This window comes from Gossypium raimondii, chromosome 1 (assembly GCF_025698545.1).
Source record: "Gossypium raimondii isolate GPD5lz chromosome 1, ASM2569854v1, whole genome shotgun sequence".
NCBI lineage: Eukaryota > Viridiplantae > Streptophyta > Magnoliopsida > Malvales > Malvaceae > Gossypium > Gossypium raimondii.
In genome coordinates this window covers 9746429-9758733 of record NC_068565.1, presented here as the reverse complement: position 1 = coordinate 9758733, position 12305 = coordinate 9746429, and the positions used below count along the sequence as shown (strand labels likewise).

At 33.5% G+C, this 12305-nt stretch overlaps 1 protein-coding gene across 1 annotated transcript; it reads right to left on the bottom strand.

The window, feature by feature from the left end:
- Nucleotides 1-2314: 2314 nt before the first annotated feature.
- LOC105781082 (glucan endo-1,3-beta-glucosidase 7) lies at nt 2315-4165 on the bottom strand. Its single transcript, XM_012605664.2, has 3 exons — nt 3963-4165; nt 2561-3877; nt 2315-2480 (listed from the first exon to the last, which is right to left on the bottom strand). The coding sequence occupies exons 1-3, from the start codon at nt 4021-4023 to the stop codon at nt 2446-2448; spliced, it is 1413 nt and encodes a 470-aa protein (XP_012461118.1). The 5' UTR covers nt 4024-4165; the 3' UTR covers nt 2315-2445.
- Between the last annotated feature and the right edge of the window lie 8140 nt (nt 4166-12305).

The following is a 12305-nucleotide window of genomic DNA, read 5'->3' as shown; positions in this document are numbered from 1 at the left end:
TAAACACAAAAGTCATGTTATTTGATTTTAGTAATTCAAACTGGCATTCATCAAAATATCTCAAATTAATAAGAAAAATTGTTTTAAGAGATTATTGTGTTCATTTTTTATATGAATTATGAGTACAATGAATACATACAAATTTGATTTTCATTAACTAAAAGTATAATAAATTTGTTATGTAAGTTTTTAGGCTTAATTTGATTTACATATCATTAAATTAATATATTACATCATTGTATATATTATATAATCATTAAATTTAAATTTTGTAAATTTGAATAATTATTAACTTTGAATATTTATTATACATATATAATAATTGCAATAATTTTTGTTTTATATTCATAATTAATGTTTTTAAAATTTATTTAATTTAAAATTTATAAAGATATACTGTTATTTATAATTTTTTAATATAATTATATAATATTTAAAATATATTTTCATAAATTCGGACCTTTTTGGGTTTTAAGTAGGATCTATCTCGGGCTTAAGCTTAGATCGATCTCAAGTTTGGATCTTCTCGAACTCAAGTTTTCTTAAGCTCGAATTGACACCGATGGGTTTTTAAGTTCGAGCTTACTTTGACGGTTATGTTTACAAAGGGGTGGACCATGTTTAACTTTGTTTTTAATCACAAATTAATTATTAATCATAAAAGATTTGATACAAACCTCCAACCTTCAAAGTATAAGAAAGAAAAAGTGCAAATCATTTGTTAAGGCGAAACGATTATTATTCCAGAAAAAATTTCTAGGAAAAGCTTTCCAATTCTAATATATGTAAGAGCTGATGACATGGTGAGTACGTTCCTGGAGAGTCATGTCTATAAGCAGCCCTGTAGGAGCTCCATTCGGCTTGGAATGACGGTTGAAGACTGCTAGATGATGCCATCATGGCTGATAAAGATTGAAATGCTAATAGAGAAGTCCAATCTTAAAAAACCAAGAAGCATCATGATTTTATATGCTTCAATAATCCATACAGTACGTTGTTGAAGTTAAACAAATGAACAAAACCAAAATCTTGCAAAACCCAGAAATAGTTTTCAAGTATAGACACCAAAAAGATCAAATCTTGGAGTAAAGAGTTGATATTTTTGGTACATTGTTTGTTTGAAGGATAGGTGTCGTAGAGGGTTCAAAGACCCTGACTTTGAGGGCAAAGTTTTGATTTTAATTTTATCATGTTTTTTCAAGTGCAGTTTAAATAATCTTCATGTGATGTTTGTAAGAATCTTATGTGGATTGGTGGTGACTTCTAAAACTCTCTTGATATGTATACATCTTATACCAAATAAGATTTTAGTGAACAAATTTGGTGAGAATTTTAAGTACTGTTTATGGTACAAGTTTTAAATTTAGTAAGTAGCTAACCTTCTCTTATTTTGGGTAAGTATATTTGTATATCTTAAATGAAACCTTGCCTCCTTATATATATTTGCTTAATTTAGATTTTCTTTTTCTAATTTTGGAAAATATTACCATATATATAAATTGCGAGATAAATTAAAATTTTCTTTTCCCGGTTTCATGTCTTGCTTTGTTTATTTTATTATAATTTGTTTGCTGTATTATTGTTGATAAGGGAAAGTGATTGCTTTTGATTTTCATTTCTAATTTTATTTGTTTACGCAATAACAACATCATTCTCTTCTAAGGTATTCTGATGATTTTAATTTTGTTTTCAATGATATTTACATAAAATTATGAACATGTCATGATCGTGGCAACCAATGCCTTCAACATTTCCCATTCTAGATTTTATAATATGTATTATGTCCATTTCGTGAATTAACTAATTAGTAGGCAATGAAGAAGAAGCTACTTATTATGACTTGTAAAGTCCAATTCACGAGCCTATATATTATAATTTAAAAGAAAAGGTTTTGTAAATTGGTCCAACCCAACTACTAGCCCATTTTATTGTTTATTTAGTAAAAAAAGTATAAAATTGGGAGCCCAATTTCGTATTACACTTTCCCATTGGGTCTTCTTCATTGATACCAACTCCAAACCCTATCAACCTAATATTCCTCAAATGTTCCAACAAAGCTTTAATACTGTTTCAATGTCCTAATAACATCTTGGTGTGAGTTAGGAGAGGGATGGTATGAATCTGTAATTTTACATTATCTTTGTTTCTTTTTAATTTTTTCTTCTAATTTTCAATTTTTTTCCTATTAGAAATGGGTAGAGATAACGTAGAATCATAATTTCATTAAAATCATTTCTCGTGATGATTTTCCATTGATTAACCATAATTGAAATAGGTTTTGTGATGGAGATTTAGTTAACCATAGATTTTAAAATTGGTAGAAATCTAGATTTTGATTATGAGAAATCATAAGATATGATTACAACCCTCATCCTTGTCTATTATAAACTACAAGTGTTGGCCAAAGAAAGCTATTGCTGAAATTCACCAAATTGGTCGCCCACATTAATATCCTGTGGGAAATTGACAGTTCCCAAATGCTGCAAAACCAAGACATGAAAAACTGCATGAGTGAATTAATTTGAAGGTAAATAAGATAAAGGAGAGAAGAAATACGTACAAGGAGGTTGGGTGGAGACGTAAGCGGTACCGCTGAAAAAGCATGACCCACTCACACGTGCCTTCTTTTGATAGTAACTATTGTAAGCATACGAGGCATGTGCGACGAGTGAATTTGGATTATAACAAGCACCATTTGGTTGAATTGGCCCACAATCAGCCCCTCCCTCACCACAAGCATAATCCAACCCCTCCTGCAGCTCCTCCGCCTCAGCGTTGGGGCTCGCCATGCACCATGTCTGCCCTGACGTCGCCTTTGACACTCCTCCCCAGTTGTTCACAGGCGCCGTCTGATTCACGTTGCTCGCCGGTGGTGACTGGTTACCATTCAGCCCCTTTTGGGATAACGGTATGTTATATACCCTTTGTTCATTAGGGTAAAATAACCCATAGTTTCTCTCTGATGTCGGACCTGGTTTTTGGTTCTCGTTAAACAAAGCAAATATGTATACATTAAGTGGATCGTTGGGTCTCAAAGGGGTTCCATTTCCGGTCAAAACTCTTCGTACTAAGTTACCATTATACGCCGCCGCGTTGTCTTGGCTTGCACCAACTTCAGCCGCATCCCCGGCTGAAGGCCACCCTGTCTCCGTCACCACCAACTTTAAGTCATCATATGTAAGAGCCGACATGGCGGCATAAACGGCGTCGACTTGAGCTTCGAAAAGGCTTTTGTATCTCAACCCGTTACCCGAATCAACCACCCCGGGATTGTCTTTGAACAAAGAGTAGTCGAGTGAGATTGTTTTACTGTTATCTTTGTATGCGAAGAAAGGATAAACATTGACCATGAGGTAGGACCCGGTTTCTCTCAAGAAATCCAACATGGGTATAATCGTAGATTGTACCTGGTCCGTTTTGAATGAACCGGCCGATGCAGGGTACGAGTTTCCCAAGCAACTGATAGCAACAGGGGATGAGACTTTGATGTTGGAATCCAACTTTAATTTAACCAGTGAAGCCTGGATGGTTTTCATGGCGGGTACAACGAATTTTGTCGTGTCAGTTATATTCTCCGCGATAACTTCGTTTCCGATAGCTATGGCTTCGATCTTCGTTGCAGGGTAGTACTTAGCTATGTTGGCTTGAACCCAACCGTCGGAAAATGACTGATCATTGGCCGCCGAGGCGAGCTGTTCGTTCGGAAGACAGACAACCACGCTGATCCCCGAGTTTGCCAAAGCTGTTAGGACCGCAGAGTCGCTATCGAATATCTTCACTTTCGCCACGCCCTGTGATTTCAACAGTTGCACGACTTTGTCCGGTGGTGGCAAGTTGTCGGCCACTCGACCATAGTTAATCCCAACCGAACCAGCATCTGCAAAAATGAAAAGACAAAACATTGAGTTCCATAGTTAATCTACAGGGATTGAACTTTAAAGTTCATATATATATATATATACCTGAAACAGCAATGGCTGAAAGGAAAAGAATGAGAAAGGAGAAAAAAGATAGGGAAGCCATGCCCTGTTCTTGGGAAGGAATACCAAATCTAATGATAGAGAAAATGGGGAGTTTAAACGTAGTTATATATAGTTTGGATTGAAATCCAATGGAAGCCACCAATCTAACCCTTTTGTCGCTACTATTTTTAGGTTAGTTTTACATGAGTCGACATACTGTTTCTCCGTTTCATTTTACATCAGTAATAGTAGTTCACTTACGTCGGATCTCATCCATGAATTGTGGAAGTTAAGTTAGCTCCCATTAGCAGCAAGGACCTATGATCATAGCCATACATCATAAGCCAATTACAAGATTGTTAACCTCATGTTTTACATTGATGATTGTGGAAGTTAGGAGTTTTACTTAAAAAGCTAGCTCTCCTCTTAAATTCGTAGGTTGAGTTGACAACCAATTGATGTTTGGTTTTGTTATAGGATCAAATTGGAGTAAATTCCTCTAAAAATCATTAATGCGGTTGGGAAGTGACAAGTTTTTGCTATTCCAAGTTAACTATTTTGCCTATCTTCATTCCCAATAATAATAATAATAATAATAATAATAATAATAATAATAATAATAATAACCAACCATGTTGGGTGGGTCAGTTGGTAAGGAAATGAATTCAATTTTTATGAAGAACATTCAATGTGAAATTTTACGTAAGTACAAATTTAGTTTCCATACTACGAGATGATTGTAACTTTTCTTAGTCACAAAGATTTCACTTGAAAATCATGTTTGTTTTTAACGTTTTCCTTCATTTTGATTTAGGGTCTAAAATGTACTATTATTAATTAAAGCAAGAGTCTAACCAAAGTTTCATCTTATATATATACTTAAAATAAGTTTAATGGAGTTTATACCATAATCATAAAGATTATGTTTTACCATACATATTGCAAAAAGGTGAAAATTACAGGTCAAGCCATTGGTAGTATAGGAAGATCATATCATGATTTGTTGCCCACCCATTACCTATTATATATTTGGTAGACTTTGTATCCATTAATGGGTTTATACTATCACACTAGCTAACAAGTCTTCCAATTTCACATGATTGATTCAACCATTTATTTCGGTTGTAAATATATATAAATAATTTTTAGAAATATACTTTTAAATAAAGGATATCTATGTAACTTCTCTTTTAATTTCAAATTTAAATCCAAATATAAACTTGTTTTTTTACAAGAGTTCAAAATTTTGGCAACCCAATTCCCATCTTAACAGCCATAATAAAGAGAATGAATTTGGATAAGATTTTTTTAAATAATAATAAAAAAGAGAGTATGTTTTCAATTTCGTCTTCAAGTTTGTAGAATATCAAATTTCCAATATGGAAAGGACTAAGATAAGATAAGAGCTGCAATTTGCATATAGCACTCCACTTTCGGCGTGAAAATATTTGTAGGGGGTGTTTATTGGTTAAATTGAGTGTATTAATTGATAGGTTTTTGAAAACTTTTTCCCTAAGACTTTGTCCAATTTATTGGTATTTAATTTTTTTTTTTTACTTATAAATTTTTTTTTATATATAAGGATTGAATGTGGGAGTTGTTTAAGAATCAAATTTAGAATATAATTGAATATTTGAATATATTATTCTATGCGAGTTAAATTGGTTTAACTCATAATTTCTTCTCAACTTTTAAATCGAAAGGAAAACGTGTTTAAGCGCATTCGAATCTATATCCTCCTTAATTGTTGCAATAATAACGATGATGACTTAGCTAAGACTCAATCGACATATGTACTGTTGGGGATCGACTTGTATATGCAATGAGAAAATAAAAGTAAAAGTAGAGAAGATCAAATACACAAATATTTACATGGAAAAATTCCTCCAAAGAAGAGAAAAAAAACCACGAGTAAAAGAGACTTCACTAAATGAGAAAAAATTGAAAAAATACAAGATGAAGATAATCTCAACAAATTACCCTAAATCCCGAAAGAACAAAGCACTCTGGTTAAAACTTGAAATTCTCTAAAACTAACAAAACTCTTTCGACCTCAAATATGATAAAGATGATTAATCTAGGTTACAACAACCCCTTTTATAGGCTAAAATCATAGGTTAAACACAACTAAGTAACCATAGACTGATCAGAGTTTAATTGGGAAACAATAGCAAAGTTTAACTAGGGGAAGAAAAACCCGATTGAATTGGGGAACACGTTGCCACATCGTATGTCCCTTGTCGGGACGTCATTTTCTTCTCATCAGGAGGTCGACTCTTCTTTGTCGCACTGATTCGTAAATATGAGGCACACTCCACAAATTTCCACCTTGACTCATATTTTTTCATACCTCCTTTTTTGAGCCCATTATGGGCCTATCTAAACCTTTGCAGGATACCCACCAAGTCTAAACCGGTGTTTGAACTTGAAAACTGGAAGACTCTTAATTGCAAATTCATTGCCTAACCTGAAAGAGTCAAATTTCTTAAGTTGACGTCGAGTCAACTCTAACTTCGTAATTGTCAATGAAATTGTTGCTACACTAGTCAAGATTGAACCTTGAAGAACATCTTTCGACATCTTATCAAAATGAAAGCTCCATAGGATACATTAAAGCCGCTTGACTCGATAACGATTTTGCAATTTTTTTAGTCCAACATACTCAAGGAGATGAGGTTTTTCTCTAAATCAGACACATGCTTGACATCTGACAGTGTCCTGATCTAAATGGTACCAATACTGATTATCTTATAGAGTGATCCATTCCCCGTATGCACAACTCTACCTTCAACTGAACTATATGTGGAGAATCAGTCCTTATTGGGACACATGTGGAAAGAACACCCTGAATCCAGGATCCATTCGGACGTAGACTTACACCTTTCAGTCGTAGACACCAATAACCAATAATCATCCTTGTCTTTGACCATATTATCATCAGCTACTTCATCCTCGTTCTTCTCAGTAGCCCTCTTGTTCTTATTTTGCAGTTTGTAACAATATGCCTTAATGTGACATTTTTTTTTGCAGTAGTCACATACCTTGTCTCGATTCCTCGACCTCAAGTCAATTCGGCTTATCGTAACAAACCTGAGCCAAAAATGCCATAGGAGAAGGTTTAAGCTGGTTTTATTTATTTTTACTTCATATAAGTCTAATTCTTGCTCTTTTCTTGAAATTTTTGTGTTTTTAAGACTTTTACAATTAGGTTCAACTATTTGTGTCATTAGTTTTTTATTTTATGGGTAATTTTGAAAGTTACCATTGATGAGTGTTGGATGTTTATGATGAATTAACATGGATTTAGAGCTTTAATTTTATTATATGATGATTTTATCAAGTGATTTCAATAAAAATTGATTTTAGGATAAATTGTGAGGACTAAATTGTAAAAATGTAAAAGTTAGAGTAATTGTGTAATTTCAAAAATTAAGGGTATTAATTATGAATTGAATTGAAACTGAATTATATGCTAATGAATGAATAATTTTATATTTTAGATTAAGAGCCATAGATAATCGTAAAAAAGGGAAATTAGCAAAATAGTCCCTGACCTACTACAAATTCCACAATTTAACCCAGGTAAGTTCGTATGGTTAAAGTTTAATAATTATATGGAAGTTGATGAATGACGTTATGTATTTAATATATTGTCGAAAAATGGAATGTTGTTAAATTTATTATGTATTTAATATATTATTGAATAAAAATGAAATATTGTTGTATTATGAATTGGAATGAACATCCGACTAAAGTGGAACGCGGGATTGAGAATAGTAGTTCAATGCAAATGAGGAATTGACAGTAAATTACCCAAGTAAATCGAGGTTCAACATTTGTTGCGAACTTTTGTGTTTACTTTCCGTTTAGCTCTCATGAGCTTCAGTTAACTCATATGAGTTTCCATTTAACCCTAATGAGTTTCAGTTCAGTTTTTTTGAGCTTCAGTTTAACCCTTATGGGTTTTTGTTAAGCTCTTTTGAGGTTCAGTTTAACCCTTGTGGGTTTTCATTTAGCATGTGTGTGCTTTTATGCAGCCTTCGGGCTTCTATATACGATGTACTCATATCCGTAAGTCGTTCTCAGATTCAGTAAGGTTGGCAAGTGACATATGAAATTAGCATATGAGGACTTAAAGTTATTGGTAGTTTTGATGTTAATTAAATGAATTCGTAAATTGAAGTTGTGGTTGGCAAGAAATGTAATTTGAATGATTTATTTAGTTGATTTGGTTATAGTATGTTTAATGTTTAGTAAGATTTATGTTTAAAACCAACGAACTTACTAAGCTTCATTTAGCTTACTTGTGTTTGTTTAATGTCTTTGTAGATTAACGTAAGGTCAGGGAATCGGATCAACATATCGAGTCACACTATCAAACTTGTTCTGGTAGTTTTTGCAACGTATATTTTGGTTTATATGGCCTGTATAGGGTGATAAAGGTTTGTGTAGATATTAAGAGTTATATTTTTCTTACATTTCAACCCAACTTATATGAGTAAGGATAAATAATGTATTAAGCATGTTTGAAATGTTTAGATGATGGACAATTAATAGGTCTATTGAGGCATGGTTGCATATACACCTAGGTCTAAGTTGTTAATTTGGTAAGTTAAGATATTTGATTTTATGTGATGATATGTTAGTTATAAGAACTTGTTATTGGCTTGAATTGAGGGTCTTGTATGATTTGTGAGTGTAAAATTTGTTGTGCATAGGTTGATACCAAGATTGGGTGAGAAAAGTGGCCTTAAAATGGTTTATTTTCGTCCACACAGGCGTATATCTAAGTCGTGTGTGGTCTGGCCGTGTGTTCCCTGCACCTTGAATTTTTGAAACCGAATGTTAGATTTTTGTACACGGCCTAGCACACGGGCGTGTTACTTAGCCTTGTGACCCCTACACCTTACACACGGCCTATCACACGGGCATGTGGTTGGCCGTGTGACCCAAGTCAGAGAGTTACACGGGTATGGACATAGGCTAGGACATGGTCGTGTGCCTCACATTGAATGCCACATAGCCTAAGACACGGACGTGTGTTTTGGCTGTGTGAGCCACACGGCTGGCCACACGACGGTGTTCCCTGCTCCTAAGAAAATTTTTAAAAATTTTGGAAAAACTTTCCTGAGTATCCGTGTTAGTCCCGATTCACTTTCATGAACCTGTTTCTAGATCTCTACTTTACGGAAACAATATTATTTCTGGTGCCATTATTCCTACTTCTGCAGCTATAGGTTTGCACTTTTACCCGATCTGGGAAGCGGCATTTGTTGATGAATGGTTATACAATGGTGATCCTTATGAGTTAATTGTTTTACACTTCTTACTTGGTGTAGCTTGTGTAATAGCCCAAATTCGCCCGGCCCAAACTAAATAATAAATACAAAAAATAAATAAAAATAATAGTCTAATGTTTAGTGTCCATTTACAAGTAACGGACTCAATGACCCAAATGGCCCAAATCACTAACCCGATATACCCTAGCAACCCAAATTACAAATCAGCCCAATAACCAATTACTAGCCCAATTCGGCCCACTAGCCTAAATACCCAAGGGCCCAAATCAGCCTAAAACACAGAAACACAAGAAACCTTATGGTTTCTGGAAATCCTAGCGCCGTAACAGGACACCTCTCTGCTTTCCCTCGAACGCATGCCGAGCCTCCACACCACGCACGCCCCAGCTGGCCTCCGTATGTGCCACGTCCTTGACGCCGTACGTCGTACCTGCGAACGCAAACAAAATACAGCAGAGAACAGGCCAATTGGATTTTTTTTATTCTTTTTTGATTTTTATGTTTTTTTCTTTCTTTCGGGTTCTTGCTCAAAAATGAGAGTATAAGAATCGAAAAACCTTTGTAAATGTTACACATTCAATACACGCAATCAAGAATACAGAAAAAAATTCCAAAAGGTGATTTCGGTTTTCTTTCTGTTAAAGAAGAAAACAGAAAATAAAAGGGGGAAGGAGACATACCTGACGGCCGGATTTTTGCTCACTCCACAGCCATTGGAGTTGGGGCGAAGATCGGGAGTCCTCCGAGGCAATGAAGCCCCAAAACGGCGCTGAGCCTTTTTTTTTGTTTAGGTTCTGTTAGTGTAAACAATAGGTTTAGGGTTTATTTTAGTCTTAAGCACGAAGACTAAACGTCGCCATTCAAAGCCAATACAATGGCCTTGAAACGGCGTCGTTTGATGACTCGATCCAAGCGGTGACCCGATTTGGGAAGGATCCGCGCATTATGAAGCGTTTGGTTTATTTATGCGGCTGGTCCCTCTGCGTTTACTGCATTTGTAATTTGTACCATATATTTGTTTCCGTGTTCATTTAGGCCCAGATTTAAACGGTACCGTTTTGTGGATGATTGAGATTACTTCAATACTTGTGCTTAATTGCTGGATCAATCCCTCAGTTTTGAAATAAATTTCGATTTAATACAAATTCGTTCTTTCTTTGTTTTCTTTTTCAACAATATTTTTAGATATATATAATTAATTCTACTTTCATATATTATAGATCTTAATATTACTTATAGTATTTAATTTTGATAATGTTTAAATTCATTATTATGATAGCTTAAATTGTAATAAATTATTATTTTAGTCTATATTTTATATTTTGAATTCATTATACATTAATACTAAGCTATCGTATTTTATTTAACTTTTATTCCCTTTTATTGTTTTAATTTTATTTAAGCCTAGATTTAAAATTGGTTGCTTATTATTTTTAAAATAAAAATACGTTTCATATTTAATTTTGATTTCTAAAATTCTTTAATGAATCATTTTTTGTATATATTAACCTTTTATTTTAATTTTGATTTTTACAATAATATTATCTCGATTATTAAATGCATAATTTATATGGAATTTTCTTAATATATATCCATATTTATAAAATGTATTATAATTTAAAATTCATAAAATTTTATTTCATGTTTTAAAATTTTATTCATTTTATTATTTCAATTGGTTTACTTATGATAAAATTATTTTATATTAATTTTGGGTTATTTGTAAGAATGGTTATTAGTTTATTATTAAAATTGATGCTTTATGTGTTTGGTAGCTCTATATTGTAAATTTTAGTTGGCTATCCATCATATGTCTTATATGTTGTTAATCAATCACATTGTTTGTAAGAATTTCATTTCATTAAGATATTATAATCGTTTCATTTCAAAAATTCAAAAGGGCTTGGTGTTAAATAATTCTTGAGAGAATTGTGCCCTAATTTCTTGGGCTTTAATTCTTCTCGATGAATTTATATCATCAAGTATCTATTTTTAAGACGTATATTTTAAAATAAAATTCTTTAGATTTCAAAATGTTGGATCCTAACTTATTGGATATGACATTTTGTTGTCTCGTTTTTAAAATAAAGGTAATATTTGGTGTTTAGGAATTTTAAGAAAATTGAACCTAACTTACCGGGTTTTGATTTCTCGATGATCTAAATAACCAAATATCCTTCTTAAAATGTATAATTTTTTTTTTAAAAAAAGGGTGATGAATCTAGCTTCGAAGATTGAATCGTTGCGCTCTAACTCACCGAGTGTGACGATTTATTTCTTTAAAGCGGATAAGTCTTATTTTCCAATTCGGTTACTAAAATTTTCTTTTCAAAGGACCGTATTATAAAATCTTTTCAAGTTTTGACACTAAGACATTAAACAATTGATTCGGTACCAATTTTGGGCGTTACGAGGGTGCTAACCCTTCCTCGTGCGTAACCGACTCCCGGACCTATTTTTTAAATCCCGCAGACCTAAAATTTATTTTTAATGGTGAACCGATCACACCCAAATAAAAGATCGGTGGCGACTCCCAATTTTTTATTAGTCGATACCAAAAATTTTTGTTTTTTTCAAAAAAAAAATAGTTTCGACAGCTTGTTACATGGGAACTTAGTTTCCGTCTGGGTACGCACCCTTAGATCGCTGTTGCATATTTAGCTCTTGTTGCAGCTGCTACCGCTGTTTTCTTGATCAATCCAATTGGTCAAGGAAGTTTTTGTGATGGTATGCCCCTAGGAATTTCTGGCACTTTAAACTTCATGATTGTTTTCTAGGCTGAACACAACATCCTTATCCATCCGTTTCACATGTTAGGCGTAGCTGGTATATTCGGCGACTCCCTATTCAGTGCTATGCATGGTTCTTTGGTAACCTCTAGTTTGATCAGGGAAACCACAGAAAATGAATCTGCTAATGAAGGTTACAGATTCGGTCAAGAGGAAGAAACTTATAATATCGTAGCTGCTCATGGTTATTTTGGTCGATTGATCTTCCAATATGCGCTTCTAAGGTGTATATTAGGCCTCAAGGGTTCATATAA

What these genes read in the sequence shown, in the direction of transcription:
- LOC105781082 (XM_012605664.2), bottom strand. Translation starts at nt 4,023, where the DNA reads ATGGCTTCCCTATCTTTTTTCTCCTTTCTCATTCTTTTCCTTTCAGCC. An exon ending in TTCAGCCATTGCTGTTTCAG is followed by an intron (nt 3,878 to 3,962) that starts GTATATATATAT and finishes TCATTTTTGCAG; the next exon opens with ATGCTGGTTCGGTTGGGATT. An exon ending in CGTCTCCACCCAACCTCCTT is followed by an intron (nt 2,481 to 2,560) that starts GTACGTATTTCT and finishes TTGGTTTTGCAG; the next exon opens with CATTTGGGAACTGTCAATTT.